This window comes from Porites lutea, chromosome 2, assembly GCF_958299795.1.
Source record: "Porites lutea chromosome 2, jaPorLute2.1, whole genome shotgun sequence".
In the NCBI taxonomy this organism is placed as follows: Eukaryota; Metazoa; Cnidaria; class Anthozoa; order Scleractinia; family Poritidae; genus Porites; species Porites lutea.
In genome coordinates, this window is record NC_133202.1 from 10,405,724 (window position 1) to 10,423,097 (window position 17,374).

At 39.3% G+C, this 17,374-nt stretch overlaps 2 protein-coding genes across 2 annotated transcripts; one reads left to right on the forward strand and one right to left on the reverse strand.

Moving 5' to 3' along the window:
• Positions 1 to 3,780: 3,780 nt before the first annotated feature.
• Positions 3,781 to 8,041, forward strand: LOC140926608 (kelch-like protein 12). The gene is made up of 2 exons (XM_073376330.1): positions 3,781 to 5,346; positions 6,305 to 8,041. The coding sequence occupies exons 1-2, from the start codon at positions 3,858 to 3,860 to the stop codon at positions 6,586 to 6,588; spliced, it is 1,773 nt and encodes a 590-aa protein (XP_073232431.1). The 5' UTR covers positions 3,781 to 3,857; the 3' UTR covers positions 6,589 to 8,041.
• Positions 8,042 to 10,429: 2,388 nt separating this feature from the next.
• LOC140927698 (uncharacterized) lies at positions 10,430 to 12,355 on the reverse strand. Its single transcript, XM_073377375.1, has one exon. The coding sequence runs from the start codon at positions 12,261 to 12,263 to the stop codon at positions 10,590 to 10,592; it is 1,674 nt and encodes a 557-aa protein (XP_073233476.1). The 5' UTR covers positions 12,264 to 12,355; the 3' UTR covers positions 10,430 to 10,589.
• Positions 12,356 to 17,374: the final 5,019 nt, after the last annotated feature.

The following is a 17,374-nucleotide window of genomic DNA, read 5'->3' on the forward strand; positions in this document are numbered from 1 at the left end:
TCAGAGGTTTCTTCTCTGCTTTCCCTGTTGATGTTGTAGTCTTGTGTGAATTTCCTCTTTCACTCTGTGTGTTACAGTGAGGATCACGATCAATTACCAATAGCAAAATACCTGCTTCACATGAAGTAGAACGGTTCTACAGGTTCTACAGTTTAACAGCTTTTCTGTGTCAAGCCCATTAATCGCTTTTCCTGGCTTAATAACCATTGTAGATTGTCAGAGGACATATCTGGTTGCAGCTCTTCCAGACCAACTCCTTCCAGCTTCAAATCTAATTGGCTCTGAAACGTTGTCCGCCCGAGCTTGCTCCCCTTCCTCTTCGTCACCACCTGACGCAGGTAAATCATCTGAATCAATTGACCACTGGAGAAATGCAACTAGGCGTTGCTCTTCAAGGTAGCTCAAACAGAAGTTGTTTCCATCTTTTATTAATTGAACTTTCCCGATGATACACTTAAGCGAATTTCTATCGTCACCGTGCCCAGTCTGGTATACAAGGGGATCTTCTTCTGACTGTTCCAGCCATCTCAAACCCATGTGATCTTCCAGGAATGCGTCACCGTTATGGTGGAGATGTTTTAAAGGAACTGCAAGGAAGAAAGGAATGATATACCTCTTGTAATTGTGCTTGAGAGCAACTACGTCGCCTTTTGAATAGATAATCTCGTATTCTTCGGCTGCCTTTTGAACTGTAGTTTGTCCTTCACTCCCTTGAACTTCTTTCAGCAGATCGACTTCTCCATATGCCGACGCATCCCTTCTGAACATACTCAGAGCAAGTGGAAGTGTGCCAGCTCTTTCTTTGGTCTTCCCTCTCGTTCGTTGCTGTCGTACACCCCGTCCGAATTCTTTCGCAAAGCTCTGCAATGCCTTCCTTTGTGGCTCCTTTCCCTCCGCGCTCGTTTCCTCGTCCATATCCTCCTTAAGGTTTACTCTTGCCGTGCGACTTTCGAAGCCATTCGGGTGCCTTTGGACCCAGCTTTCTCTGTGTGTAATGGCTTTGACGACCGGTATAAAATATAAACGAGGATTGGTGGAGCCTCTCTATTGATTCTAAAAGGCAGCTGGGCCACAGCGATGCGTAGTCGTTCAAAGCGGGTTTTCTCACTCCACCGCTAAAAAATTCAAGCTCCAAATCTAAGGTGGTGATACCTTTCGGGACCAACAATTACATAAGCCGAGGCCGAATAGCCCAAACGGCTGAAAAAATTCTTGTAGATCAATATTATCACTGAAGTCTGAAAATTTTGTACAAAACAAAATAGCCACTGCACGAATGAGGTCTGAAAAAATCTTGCATGAAAAAAATAACCCATCCCCTGCTGAAAAATCCAATAGTGGGCCCCTTACTGGTGGCCCTTCAGGCTGAGTGCTATAATATATTAAATCCTGCAGACTCTGCTACTTGTACTTAGTATGCAACATTCCTTTCACCAATTCAACCGTTTATCAAAAAAAAAATTTAAAAAAATAAGAAAATAAACCATAAACATTCTGTTACTTTTATTTCACCGAGGTAAGTCTTTGGTGTTCCACTTATTTTCACTAATTCTACACTGTAATTTCAGACTATTTATCATACAAGCGTTTATCAGTTATACAGTAATGGAATGTGTCCTTTACTTTCCCGTCCCAATAGTAGCACTGGTAGGTGAACCGATCTCGGTTTCTCATCAGAGTTCGAGATAACCCTAAAACTCCATGTAATTAGAGCAGATTTATTAAATTGCGAGAAAGCATTTATTTTGCCACAAAGCGCGCGATTTCATTGTACTTTTGTATTCTACTTTTGGCGTCCATTCTAATTATTTAAGTACTTTTAAGAATTAAGTTACTGGTCAAAAAATACGAACCTCGATTTATAGTCGCCTTGTGACTTGCTTTATGCTTGAGGCGATGAGGCAATCGGGACCTGTACAGTAAATTCCGCTTTCAATGAATCGGTTTGTCTATTGTCATGGCGGCATTGTTATGTTTGATCGGCCCAAAAACTCTATGCTTAGACCCTTGCCAGGAGTAAATCAGTCAAGGAAGTACTTACGTACCTTTCTCTGTCACAGGATTTCTTTTTGTCCTTTTTCTTCTTTCCCATTTCTCGCAAAAAAAGATATGTATAAATCGCTTTCTCTGCCTTCTGGGGTTGACAGCGCGTTGAGGAGTTGCGTTACAAAGCGAGAAAAATGACTTGAGATTCATATTACGGTGCCCTCAACAATTAGTAAATTAAGAATATGATACCATGTTTTCGTCAAACACCCAGGACTTCGTATGACAGGAACTGCCGCCAGCCGGAAGCAAGAATAGGTACTGTACCTTGGCCAGGAAATTCTATGGACACAAACCTTATTAAGAGGAAAAATATTGTGATAAGAGATTTTTAGACCGTGTAATAAAGCTGATCCCTGATTTGGGCTCAAACGCCTTGTGATCCCTGATCCCATTCTTCTGAGCCCTGAGCCTTTTCCTCTGAGCCCTGATCCCAGTCATATTTTGGGCTTTGAGCCCTGAGCCCATATACCATGTGAAACTGAGGTAAAGTTGCGCTACTTCAAATTGATCGCGCTTATTCCACCTTGTTCAGTTCGTCAAATTTTGGCAATTTTTTCTGGAGTTGAATTTAAAAAGACTTTATCGAAGTTCAGGAAAAGTAAACGAAAATCGTTGCCTTGCCGCCTTTTTATTTTTGTCACGTCTTAAATTAGGCATGTCGTGCAGTGACGGCAAAGATCGAAATGTGCAAAAAAAAAAAGGTGATGCACGTGCAAAGTTGTTGTTTTGCCAATCTTAACCTGTTGCTTGTTTGCCGCTCTCGTTAACGTCTCCGCCGTCGACATTTCTTTAAGCTCCCTTATGACCGTTTACAAATGATGAGAGGAGCCTGGGGATGAGCCAGTCATTTTTCTGCTTTGCGTGTAAATTGTGCTCATTTTTTTTTTCTTCTAAGCATACAATTTTTTTATTCTACCTGTTCCGGCTGTGTGCATTCTTTTTCTTGAGAAGTTTTCTCCCGGGGGTACTCATGGGAATTCTTGGTGGGCGTGTGCCGCCCGGTTCTCCCTATTTCAGACAAAAAATGGCATTTTCCTCACTCGTTTTCAGACCAGACCTCTAAAATCCATACCCGTTTTCACATCTAACCTTTAGGCAGAAATTATTTTATCATTACTAAGCCTTGTTAGAGAGCAAACAAGAAATTCTTCAAATTTATTTCAGTATCGCAATGCTCTTTCTTTCTTACTCATTTGGAATTGAAACGATAAATACGTTCATACACTTCCGTCGTTCCCTCGAAAACCATACCCGATTCCAGATATCCCCGTTTTCAGACCAAAACGGCGCAAAAACCCAACCCGATGGGGTTGCACATACCCTATATAATGTGAGGGAGTACTCCTACCGCTTCACGTGTTCAAATCGCAGCATGAACTCCCGCCAAAATGTGTTTGACCTTGATCTTTGGACTGATTGGGATTTCACGTGAATAACATTTCTTGATGGTCACGAATTTTTTATTATTATCATTTCAGTATGAAAATAATATTCCGTTTACAGTGTAATTTGTAGGCACATCTATAAATGTTATGTCGTTTACTCTGGAGGATTTTACTGGTAGGCGTTTGTAAACGTGACAACTTCGTAACAACGTGACTTTCGAATCAACCAGCCAATCAGCTGTCTTTAAAATTGTATGTTGACAGGGTAAACAAAAGGGAATCACCATAATCTTGACTGTCTTGACTGACTTGAAATAAAAGCATATTTGGTTGCGTCTGCCGCAGAAACTAAGGCTGTGTCCAAGCATAATATGCATATTTAATAACGCTCGCTCGAAAGTTAACGTGAAAACCCTCGAAAATATGCCTCGGCATGGATTTCGAGATACCGGCATCATGGCGGAAACTGCGTCGAAGCTGTTTGTTTTCCGAGACAGAGACCATTCAAACGCTGCCTTTGAGAGTTTAGCTGCTTTCCGGGCAAACGGATTACTTTGTGACATCGTGTTAAGCGTGGAAGGCAGAGAAATACCAGCTCATCGAGTGATTCTTGCGGCTGGAAGTCCATATTTCAGGGCAATGTTTCTCGGAAAACTCGCTGAGAGCGGTAAAGACCGCGTCGCACTGTATGAAATTGATGGAGTTGCAGTTGAAGTGCTTGTTCAATATGCGTACAGTGGAGTCGCAGAAATTAATGAATGTAACTTACAGTCCCTATTGTATGCTTCAGCCGTTCTTCAGTTTGATAAGGTGAGGCACGCTTGCTGCGTTTTTCTGCAAAAGGCGTTAAGAGTCTACAACTGTTTGGGGATCCGCTTGCTTGCCGAGTGTCTGTCGTGCCACAATCTTTTCGAGTCATCGCATCAATTCGTTGCTGATCACTTTGACGATGTTCTTAAGCAGGAAGAATTCTTGTTGCAGCCCTTCGAATCTTTAGATGCTTTGCTTGATTGCAAATTTCTTAGCGTTGCTTGCAAGGAGAAACTCTTGAACGGCGTTTTAGAGTGGCTGAACTTTCGTCCTTTAGAACGCCAGCGTCACGCCCCCAGTCTTATCAAGAGATTTTGCTCGACGAAGGTTTCTTCTGATTTTCTGAAAAACTGCGTTCTAAAAGATCCAATTATTCAAGAGACCTCTGAATGCCAGCGTATGATTCTAGAAGCCATGCAATCTTCAAATGCGCCAGATACTCACAAATTCAACGGGATTGCTCTGCACTCCCACCGAACTGGCCGTGAAATTATTTTGACCATAGGTGGGGAGTCCGAGGGAATGTACTTAAGCAGCTCTCAATGTCTCTGTTCAAACAATGACAGATGGAGCTGGGACATTCCAGGACAGCTGGATGACTTGATGCCACTGGCTCCCATGAAAAAGGGACGAAATTACATGGCAGCCACATCTACTGGGTGTCATGTCTATGTAATTGGTGGGAATTCTTCTAAGGAGGTGTTGGATTGTGTAGAACGCTATGAATGGCCAAGTAACGAATGGCATCAACTCTCGCCTTTGCATGTCGAGCGGATGGGTGCCGCTGCTGCCATCTTGAATGGACAACCTATTGCTATTGGTGGTTTTAGTAAATTTTCAGGCTATCTGTCATCAGTGGAGGTGTATGACTCTTGGATTGACAACTGGTCATTGATAACACCAATGAGGACAAAACGAAATTATCTCGGTGCTGCAGAAATAGCAGGCTCTGTCTATGCTATTGGTGGATTTGGTGGAGAGAACGAGAGTTCATATGGGTATCTCACATCAGTTGAGTGCTTTGAAGCTCAGAGAGGAATTTGGCAGTCTGCATCACCCCTATTAGAGCCGCGGGCATACTTGAGTGCAGTTCAGAAAGATGGTGAGGCAGTCATATGTAGTTAACGAGATTATCGTGGGGGGAACCCCTGCAAAAAAAAGCCCGGAAAAGCCCGGAGAGCCAGGAAAAGCCCGGAGCTCTTGGCTTTCTTGGCTTTTCCATGCTTTTTTACCTCTAAGAGGCCTAGAAAAGGCTGGAAAAGCAAGGAAATTCTTGGCTTTCTTGGAAAGCCTGGAGTGGTATTCCAATAAAAGCCTGGAGAGCCAGGAGGTAGCTCTTGGCTTCCAAGGAAAGCCTGGAATTTGACCACAGTAGGAAGAGCAAGAAAAGCCAAGAAAGCCGGGAATTTTACCCTGGAATTCCGGGGAATTCCTGGCTCCTTTTTGCAGGAGAAGAAAAAGGAACAAGGTAGCCTGCATAACAAGCATTTCTGCACCTGTTTGGTGAGGAAGTTGGGATGAGAGCAAACAGGGGAAAGTAAGGGGAGGGTCTTCTCCCCTTCCCCTTCCCTCCATTTCTGTCTCTTGCTCCAACTTTCACACTTAACTTAATTGGAAAAGCTTGCTGTGATGGCTAGGATCAAGGTAAACCAGCCAGCAAGTCTGGATCCCTGTTAATTAAGAGGGGTTTTGGTTCAAAAGTTATACCCTCTTCCGGAAATAAGTATGTTAAATTTAAGTACCCCATTCTTAATAATAATAATTCATTTGTTTAGCCGGTAATATTGCAAGACAGCTCTCAGGGAAACAGTTTTATTGTTCGAAGTCAAATGAGATTATTTGCTGTTGGGGGAAAATTCCATTACAGCTGTGTATATATTCATGTCTTCCAAAAAATTTTGTTATATCCCATTCAAGCAAACATCTTGAATATGAAATTACCCCATTCTATTGAGTAAACTGTGCAAATTCCTGATCTCAATGAGCATGATATATTCTGGCCTATAGTTATGCAGTTGTAACCTCCCTTTTATTTTTTCTTACATGTTTGTTCATAACAGGGTCAATTTATGCTATTGGAGGCTATAACTCTTCCTGGTTAAACTCTGCTGAAAGGTTTGATCCACGTGAAGGAAGATGGTACAGAATTCGACCCATGTTATCTCCCAGGAGCAGCTATGGTTTAAGTGTCATGGGCAGTTGTCTGTATGTTGTCGGAGGGTTCAATGGCTTGAGAAATCTAAATTCAGCTGAAAGCTATGACACCAGGGCCGGGAAGTGGATAACAGCTCCTCCATTACAGAACACTAGGTATGGGTTGGCTCTTGCAACTCTGGTTACATGACTGCACATTTAAAACATATTAACCTCAAGTCCGACTGTATATATGCTCAAGGCACCAATTAAATTTGATTTTGCATTGTGTCATTTGCCAACCATGACTGAATGCTTACAACTGCAAGGAAAGCTCAAAATTATGGCACATTTTTGAGGCCTGCAACAACAAGCAGCATGGGGATATTATGTCAACAAAAATGTGATGAAATTTCCTATGCTTCAGAGAAAACCCTGGCAAAACTGTAAGATTTGAAATTATTAGATGAGGGTTACCTAATACTATTGACTCCTCAAAGTTTTTGACATGTTTGAATTTACTGACATGTTGTCTTCAGGTTTCTTGGAATAACTTATACACTGCTGTGAGCTCTGTATAATACATAACAAACAATTTTTTTGGAAGCTTGGCATGTGCAAATTTAGAGGTCAGATTAGAAATGAAACTAACCTGCGATCAGGTGTTTTGTTTTGTTTTTTTTTTTTTTTTGAGTCGGTAGACAGAGAAGGGGGAAAGTCCTTTTCCCCTCGCCTCCAAACGCTAGCACCGAAGGTGCACACTGCTAGGATTAAAATCTTGATGCTCTAGTTTTTTGTCTGCTAGAAGACAATTTCTGTTGAAAATGTTCACTAAAATCTATTGTCATGTTTATGAATATTTTCAAAAGTAATTAATTACCATGTTACAACTACTCAATTTTATTTTATATTTCATGCAGTATTTTTTTTTAGTGCAGTTTTCTGGTTATTACTTTCAGTTAAGTATATACTCTGTTAGATGTTCTGTATTTATAGTCACAAGAATTCATTTAAAAATATCAGAAGAGATGTCAAAATTTTTCCTAGCACAATTGCATATTGGTCAGGATTGGTGATTTTCAACCTGGAAAAGCAGGAGAATCCTGATGAGACTGGGATGGTTGGACAGTCTGCTTTGATTATAGGTCATCACGCTGGACATGAGAGTTTTTCATTATGACTGCACAATGATTTTTTTCAAAGATATTTTTGATAAAGTCAAGAAGAACAGATAATTTTTTAAAACTTAATGACTCGTCCATTGGGAAACAGTTAATTTCATTTCCCAAGAATCACCGAGGGAAACATTGAGATAAAGAGAACACCAGTCTTTAAGTGATTTGTTAATTGTAGCTGGAAATTTTGAAGCTGCAAATTCATTAAACCTCTCTGTAACAGCACTCGTCAGTCAACATTTGCGCCGGGTAACAGTGCACTTTTACCCTCTACTGTCATAGATTTTGCAATGTCTCCCATTCAGTGATTTTAGTGGGAAACAGTTTCATTGTAAGATGTCATATGACGTCGAAGTAACCAATGAGAGTATGTGCTGCTGGGAAAAAATTTCCAGCTATATAACAATAGTTATTATATAGTACTGGCAAGAACAATGATGTAGGCATGTAAGGTTAAATTATTTAGGAAAAATATTACGTCTTTTTGGGGAGGAAACCATCACTTGTGCATTTTCTGTTGAATTTCCATTAAGTAAACCAATAAATGACATGTACCTTATTTAAGTAAGTATATTTTTATGCCTGCTTGATCAAATTTAATTATATTTATTATTTTAATAAAAATATTTGAACAAACAAGCATAAAAATTCAGCTGTGTAAATAATAAAATATTTTACTTTATGAACAAATAATTTGATGGAATAAGATGTCTGGGGTATGTAATCAATGACAATAGTCCTTAAGGCTTATTGTTCTTATTTCCCATAATTTAAGTTTTCTCGATATTAAACCCCCAAAAATTCCTGTTCCAAACCACTACGTTGGCTTTATTGCCGGATGTGAAGATTAGGGTAGAGGGTTTATTAAAATAACAGAGGAACCTATAAATAAAAGAAAATAATAATAATAAAATAATAATGATTTAGATGCCACGTAGCAAGTGACTCCTGATCGAATTTGAATTTGGGAATGTTGCTTAATTCTGAAAAGAGACAAGAAACATATGTTGAATGTTCAACCCAGGGGGAAGGGGGGTGTAACAGTGGTACCCTTTTCCAGACAAACAAAAAATATGTACACATTGGTTGCATTCGATTGGGAAATCCAGATTTAGATTTTGAAAATTATCTGGATTTCGGATTTTGCAATCGAATGTGAATCCAAAAACTGATTTCACCTCAGTTGATTTCAATTAAGAAATCCAAATCAAGATTTAATGGATTTCCTTTTTACTGTTCGATGGTGAAAAAAGGATTTGCAAAACTCTTCTAGTGAATAGCGGTCTTCCTTTTGCTTATTATGTGTGCACATGCAAGACTGCTGTATATTAAGGACAGTTTTTCACATCCTTTTTTGGATTTCCTAAATGAATGGTAAAAAGGAAATCCAAAAACAGATATCTCAGCGATGAAATCCATTTTCGGATTTTATGTTCAATTGCAAATCCGAAATCCAGATTTTAAAATCTAAATCCACATTTCCCAATCTAATTGTCACACATTTGTTTTTCCTTTGCCAATATCATGTTTTAACCTTTATAATACGTTTGGGTAATCAATATCATCATTACAATAACTGTGGAGCAGAATTTGCATAATGTTGAAACTGCTCCAGATTCTAAAAGAAGCATTAAATATACCACTCTTCCAGGGATAGAAGTGATTTTGTTACAGTTCTGGGACTCATCTTGTGAAAAATTATGAGTTCCAGTTAAAAAAAAAGAGTCCAAAATTTAGAATGCTTGGGCCTTTGTGTAACCAGATGGTTAATCTGAAGACAGACTCTAAAACTCTGTATTACAGTATACTGAAATTAAAATGTAGTCCTTCTATTTTAAAGCACAACAAAGGTTAAAAGAAATATACATAGTTAAACAACAGCCACAATAACTGCCACAGAAATTACACAAACAGGATACTCCTACATTATACACATGTTCAGATTAATCAATCCTTGCGTCCTACGGGAAGCATGCTGAGTATTATTTTGTGTCTTTGAGGATCTTTATGCATCAGGGACGCAGGATGCAGAGGTAACGAAATCACTGGGATAGGGTGATTTTCATACCCATCACCCATCTGTTTCATATCCTGACAAAACGGCCAACATTTTGCGACGCCACCAGACTGGTTTGCCCATGAAATGATAATTATCTAAGAAACGAGTGCAGAAATTCTATATTGATGACGCAACACTACACAGATATGGGTAGTGCTTCTGATTGGCTGAAAATTTGCTTCAAACAGTCAGAAGCACTTCCCAGATCTGGTTAGTTTTGCATCATTAGTATGGAATTTGTGCACTCGTTTCTCAGATGTTACCTCATGGGCAAACCAGTGGCGTTGTCGTGAAATGTTGGTTCTTTCAGAGTCAGAGGGGCCAAAGTATACCCCACTGGGTGACACATAGCCCCTACACGGTAATCCCTCTCCTCTCTCTCCACCCCACCCCCGCAATGCCTGGGACTTAAACCCAGATAACAATCTCTCAAAGCAAGGGCAAGAACCAACAACAAAACTCAACTCACCTATGGAGTAGCTTTCAGGAGTTGAAGCAGGGCTACATCAGTGAGAGATGTGATCTCATCACTACCCTTGCTCGCGCTCAGTTAAAGTTTTGTACTGTTCAATATTTTGTTATAAAACCACAAAAAAATCTAAAACAAAGTTGCATGGATTTGAAAACACTTTAATTTATAGGTTTTGAAAAACTGAACTACATGCATTTAACCTTCCCCTCTTTGCAAAACTATACAAAAACCTTGATAACTGGCCTTTTAACAGAATATAAAAACAACGGAAAATTGCTATTACACTGTAGGTAGCAATTTGGGCGCAGGCTCCCCTTGTCGGTCAGTATAGGCAGTAACCCCCCCCCCCCCCCCCAATGGGGACTCAACCGTGACAACCTGAGCATCCCTTTGCCATTTTCTTCAGGTATTGTGTTACACTACCCAGGTATTACATGTCCTTGTAAGTTATGTGACAAAGGAACATGCCTGAACTGAACTAACAAGCATTAAAATCAACCTTCCTATCATGAATATGACAGAATTTGAAAGCAATGACCGTAGTATGATGATACAATTACCTGCCTTCCTTTAAGGAGGTCAATTCCAACTGGAGTCTTTTTTGTTTCAAATTTTGTGACATACGTACCATCTAGCTTATAAACATGTACACAGTGATTTTCACTATCACACACCAAAATGCGATCATTTGTCTTATCAACAGTAATTCCCCTGGGACATCTAAATTCACTGGTGGCATTTCCTACTCTTCCAAACTGCCGCACATAAATTCCATTGTTATCAAATACTTTCACGCAGTTGTTTCCCTTGTCAGAAATGTAAAATTCACCTTTGTGGTGTACAGCTCCTAATGGTCTGTCAAACCCCTCCGGGCCATGCGCACCAAATTGACGTACAAATGTACCATCCAGCAGAAAGATTTGCACGCGGTTGTTTTCAGTATCAGTGACAATAATATTATCATTGTCATCGACCGAAATACCCTCTGCCTGTCCCAGTTCGCCCTCATTTGATCCTTTTTTGCCAAAACTCATGAGGAAGCGGCCAGTATTGTCAAAGATTTGTACTCTGTAATTCCTGCTGTCCAAGACAATGATTTTGTTGTTCCTCGTGTATGCTATTCCTGTTGGACCCAAAAGTTGCCCTTCGTCATGTCCTTTTTTGCCAAATTTAAATAAAAACTTTCCATTCTCATTGAAAACTTCAACGCGATTGTTAAAGTAATCGGTGACAGCAATTTCTCCTTTCTCATTTGATGTTATGCCCCCAGGGTTCTTGAAATTACCTTTCCTTGTTCCCTTGTGTCCAATTTTCTTAATGACCCGCCCTATTGAGTTAATGTCAGCAGTATCTGTGGAGAATTCTAAATTGCTTGGATTTCTTTGCGTTATTTCTGTTTTGAGTTGACCAATACGATATTTTTCCAGGTTAAGTTGAAAATCATGGTTTGGATAAAACTCCAGCTTTTCATCACATTTACTTCTCATCTCATTGATATCTTCAAAATTCATCAGTTTAATCTCTTTGAGTTGTTGCGTCAGTACTTCCTCCATATCTTTTAGCTCTTGTGGGTCTGATTTTTCAAGGACTTCGTCTGCTGCCTGAATGCACGATGATGCATTTGCCGTCAGAGTAGACAAGGTTTGTCTCTGATTCTGAAGGGACTTCTGTTTCTTGCTGTAAAACTCTTCCAATTCCTGCAAATATTTGCTTTCCTGGCTTCTTATTATTTCTATCAGGGTATTGCTTGTGAAGCGCACCTCTTCCAGTGCCTTTTTCCAATTATCATCTAAACTTTCCAAAGCACTATCTAGAATGGTGAGCCTTTTACGCATTTCTTCCACCACGGGTTTGCTGTGATCCAGTGATTTCTGAATCTTGAGACGCTCTCTTCGACCAGGTGTAACCTCTATAAATTTAATGAGCACATTGTTCGTCGGCAGAGAACTTATCCCTCCGGGAGGGATATGGGAAATCTGTCGACAAGTCGGACAACGGATTATTTCACTATTTTTACGAGCCATATTGTCTAAACAAGCCTTGCAGACGTTGTGAGCACAAACTGGAAGACATTTAGGTTCTGTCAGTTCCTCCAGACAGATCGGACACGAAAGTTCTTCGGTGAAAACTCGAGTAAGACTAGCGTCCACATTGGAGGATGAACGAGAGGCAGTGGCCATCTTTAAAAGGATCGTTTCCTTCTTTCCTGGGCTTCGATCTGAAGCAGTCAGTTTGAATAACTTGATTGAGTAAAAAACAATGATTGATACCGTTTAACAAAAAAAATTCACGCACGTACTGCGGAAACAGAAGACCACGACCTAAAAACAACAACTTCCTCCCGCAAATTTGGCTCGAGGGGAATGAGTACTAGAGCGAAGAACGCCTGCTAGAAAACGTACTTGGGCAGCCTGGCAAGTACATACCAACATGGAGGCTCTTTTTCTTCTGTTTTCTTTTTTTCTCTAGACAGCTTGGCTGGAGAAAAACTTAGGCCTACTGAGGCATCTACGATGCATCACGATACTAAGTGTAGAAAGCGGTAAGTAACTCAGAAATGTGATTATACTCACCTGACGAGTTGTAAAATATGACAGGTCAAATTATGTTCCACATCACCAGTAATGGAGAACCAGTACTGCAGTACTGAAGTCGCGAGGGGGGAGGGGGGAGGGGGGAGGGGGGTGGGGTACTCCGTTATATGGACTATGCGGGGATTTGCTGCTGGACAGGGTATGGTTTTCGTCCTTTCTGTCCTAAACAAGGTATATAATTTGACGCGAGTCGGTCCTATTCATTGTAAGTCTTGTCTTTTAAGTGTACGTGTCCTTTGTCCTAAACAGGGTAATAAAATCCTACTGTTTTGCCTAACCAGGGTATGTATTTTAAGAATTGTCTTGTCCTAAGCAGGGTGAGAGTTTCAAACCCTCAGCGGCGCACCTATGCCAGAATATTAATCGAGTAAAAATTAAAAAATGTTGTGATATTAAGTTGTCTTAAATCGGGATTTAGAGAAATGGGACTAAAATTTTACTTGCAGGGGGCTATAACATATAGTTTAATGATTCTAAAAAAAGCAGTGAAGCAGCGACAAAAACTTCAGAAGAAGAGGAAGGGCGCTTTTAATTTTCGACATTTGCGTAATACGGAAGCCGCGCCATAACATTGCGTGGTTCAACAAGGTCTCGCTTTACAACTCCCAAAATAATGACTCAACACTCCTGTGTCACGTCTCTTATGGCTTCGTGACCTAAAGATTCTAAATACAGTTATTGCGCATACAAATCTTTCATCGCCGTCTGCGGCGCATTGTGTTTTTTTGGCTTGGGAACAAAAGACACTGTCATTCTTAAAGGACCGGTTAGTTATTAACTGGAAGTTAATATGGTCAATCCCATCTTGGTTAATATTCCGCGGTCGCAAAGCAAATTTCCGATCTCAGCCATTTGAAAGTGCCGTGTGCATGCGTGGAGGAGTACACAAGTCATAGTAGTGTTTAGTCTCAATCTGAGGGCACTTACGATGAATAAGAGCTGTGAGAAAATAGAGTGATGATTATGTTTGGCACTGATCTGTATAGCGACTAGGACCAAGCACTATTATTAAAAATATGGTAAGCTTTTATTGCATCTCAAAACTTAAAATCTAAATATAACTTCAGGTACAAAAGCTTAATTTTTCTTGCAATTGTTTGCTTGCCTAATTGCTCATAAAAAGTGCTCTGAAATTCCAATCCTTATTAGTATCAAAAAATTAAGCAATAGTCTCATACATGCCAGTGTGGTGTATTACAATAATGGTTCTCTGTAATCTTGTGAGCATCATACAATTATGCATAATTATATATTTTCTTTTTTCTGGAATAAGACGGTTCTTGTGCATTGTAATCCTGCTTTCCGGCCCAGACCTCTCCGTTATTAGTGTCTGGATTCATAACAATGAGATTATAAATATTCACTTACTTATTGCCGATGGAAATTCTGTCGAAATACTGTAAAATTAAGAATGGAAGCCAATTGAGTAAATATAAATGCAATTATAGACTGATCTATAGTTATGAGGGTTAAGCACTGATTTAGAATGGTTAGCTTTTACTCATTGTTTTATAAATTCCAAACAATTCAGGTGCAGATCCACACCAGTTTCCAATGGTTTTACATAAATAGGTCTGATTTTTCAAACCGGTAATATATTCTTAATAAAAAAAATACATAAATAGAAATTAACTTTCCAAGTTGAGATCTGGAAAAGGATTGGAGATTCAGTAAAATTAATATCCTGTCTGAATGATTCAGAAATCCAGGAAAGGGGACTCTGGGGAGTCAAAATCCAAAAAATTTCCCAGGGGTGTATGCCCCAGCTGGACCCCCCTAGAAGCTTGCACTTTTGGCACTCATTTAGGAAAACTGGTCAGTATTTATCCCTTTAAGCCCAAAGACCCACATGCAAATTCTCCAGACTGATCTCAATACATTTCTTTTAAGAAAAGTTGAGAGAATATGGTATTAGATCAAAGCATTCCCCATTTGGTAATCAGTTTAATAATTCTCATAACCAATACTCTTGATAATCAGTGCAAATGTTGTTTCGGAGAAAATTGATGTTGGTCACTCTTGGGACCTAAAGGGTTCAGAGATTCTAGATCCAGACCTGCAAAATTAATACTGTAAAATTATGGCGCGACAAGATTTCTTGAGTGTAGTGGTATTGAGAGATAAATGTAGAGAACCAGGGTCAATGCTCTGTAGTTCTCTTTTCCTTTGGTCTACCTTCCTTTTTTCCTTTACGACTTAGGCACGTTTCAAACGTCGTGCTACTGCCGTGCCAAACTCAATTGATCGAATTAAATTCAACTTTAGCACAGCAGTAGCGCGACGTTTGAAACCAAGTCGTGCTACTGCCGTGTAGCATGGCAAGCCTTGCCGTACTACACGGAAGTAGCTCGACTTGGTTTCAAATGCTGTGCTACCGCCGTGCCGAACTTAATTCATAAATTATAAATGCATTAGAATACATATAAATTTTGGTAAACTATTTCTTTATTTTTGCGTTTTGTTTTCGGCAACGGCTGTTCTATTCAACTGAATTAAATTCGACGTCGGAAACCAAGTCGTGCTAGTGTCGTGCTGCAGTCGAGCTACAGTCGAGCCAGCTTAGCAGGGCAGTAGCACGATGTTTGAAACAGGCCTTTAATACAAATGCAACAAAGGGTTTTAGGTTTATGAGGTGGCCAACCCCTGATGAGGCCTTGATAGGGTAAACTTATAACAATCGACATGACCTTGAAACAGGTTATAGGACAGCAGAAATGGTAGACCGCGAGCAGTTGTCCTTCTTTCCTCAGATCCACGCGCGGCGAGCAAAAAGTTAAAATTATCATGAAAATGAATTATAACAAAAAGGAGGAGAGATTGGAGCTGGGAGAGGAAAAACGACAAACGACACAAAGATGGGTTGAAACTGCGATGGCAACAGAGAAAAGCACTAATACAATAGTAAAACACCGACAGAAACATAGCTTCCTCATCATACGGGAAACAACAGGTTTTGAAATTGATGATGATGATGATAAACTTTATTTCAGTGTCAGGTCTTCTAGCTGGCCATGTAAGGCTTACTAATAGGGGACACTAAATTAAAACACTATCAGCTCTAGCTAACTAATATAAAAAAGTATTTACAAAGAATAAAATTTACAAAAATATACACCCTAAAAAAAACGTCGATAAAATGTATTTGGATTTATCGTATAAAGTAATACTTATTGATTAAGAGATGTCTTTTTGTCTAGAAAATGTCATTTATGTACAATATAGAAAGCAGTTTTTACAGCCCTCTGTGATTACTTGTTCAATATCTACCTTACGAATTTCCTTTTTAAAGCTGTAAATTGATTCTGCGTTTTTTACATCCTTGCTAAGCTCAGACTAGAGACGTATGTAAACCCGTTAAGAAGGCCTCCATGTTGAATGCCTTCGATATAGCCTCACCAATTTCTGGTTCATGTTTATGGCCTTTCTGATAGAACATGGGTAAAGAAATTACAAAAAGAAAAAATACAACTATAATCGTCCAAAAATAAGATGTGCTGGGACTCCTTCTCAGAAGACACTCCCTGTTTGTCGATTCTCACAAGTGACCACATCTCGTAAGCAACCACCAAGTCTTTGGATTTTGGGTGGTCGTTTACGGGAGGTTTGACCACATGTATTCATGAATTTGTGCTTTTCTATTGATTTGTGTTTATTTCCGTTTTGTTATTTCCAGTAGTTTCTTTATTTCCTTGCCCAAAGTTTTGTTTTGTTTTGCTTTTTTTGATACTAAAGTTATTGAAACTGGAAGCCAGCAAGTGAAGCATATTTAATGTGGCTGATGAACACAGTTTTGGCAGTTTGTGAGTATAATATGTCATTTGCCAAATCATGGCAAGAGAAGGGTTGCAGCTCACAAGCTGAAACTTGGCAAGTGAAAAATATACTGATGAAAGGTTTTGATTGACCGGTAAAATTTGACATTTTCGTAGTTTCCATGGCAACATGAACGATTGAATACAACTTTAAAATTTCACTTTTGCTCAGTTTACAGAACTCTCTCATTAGATTTTCCAATAAACTTGCACATAGCTAACTATAATTAATCATTACCATTTGAAACTTACTTGACCAAATTTTAACAGAGGGGTTTTTAGATAATCAATAATATATTTGTACTGTAATTATTAAATGTGTCACAAAAATCGTCTGTTCAACTTCCATTTTAAAGTTCTCATTATCTAAAATACGTTAAAAGTAAAAATTCCTCCAAATATCACAAAATTTTAATGAGTAGATTTTGAGAAATCTTCTTCTGTTTACCATTGCTTTTTCGCCGCTATGTTGTTTGTCTAAGTTAAAACAATCGCCGTCACGCGAATTACCGCTGACCGCCCGCGAAACTGTGTTCAGCCACCTTAAAGCACTGCTCTAACTTAGACCAAACACAGCTGTCTAAATTTTTTGTGAAAAGTGCTCGGCCCCTGTCTTTTAGATCCCCTTTTTGTGTATTTCGCTGATTGTAGCGTCATTTAAACGTTTACCATGAACAATGGCATCCGTTCACTTTTGAGTAAATAAAAAAATCTCTTACGTCAACTACAACTATATTTGATCGACGGCAGCTTAGAAAACACAAACTTCTCCAGCAAAAAAAAAATATATACGGTGTTTGTTTATAACATTTAAAGCCCGTTTTATAATAGACAGGGCATTTGCATTAACTGCGATTTTAGGATTTCTACGATTTATGAGTGTCC

Bases quoted from the DNA above. Each gene is read 5' to 3' on its own strand.
- LOC140926608 (XM_073376330.1), top strand. From the start codon at position 3,858: ATGCCTCGGCATGGATTTCGAGATACCGGCATCATGGCGGAAACTGCG. The intron at 5,347-6,304 runs GTGAGGCAGTCA...TGTTCATAACAG, and splicing joins GAGTGCAGTTCAGAAAGATG to GGTCAATTTATGCTATTGGA.
- LOC140927698 (XM_073377375.1), bottom strand. From the start codon at position 12,263: ATGGCCACTGCCTCTCGTTCATCCTCCAATGTGGACGCTAGTCTTACT.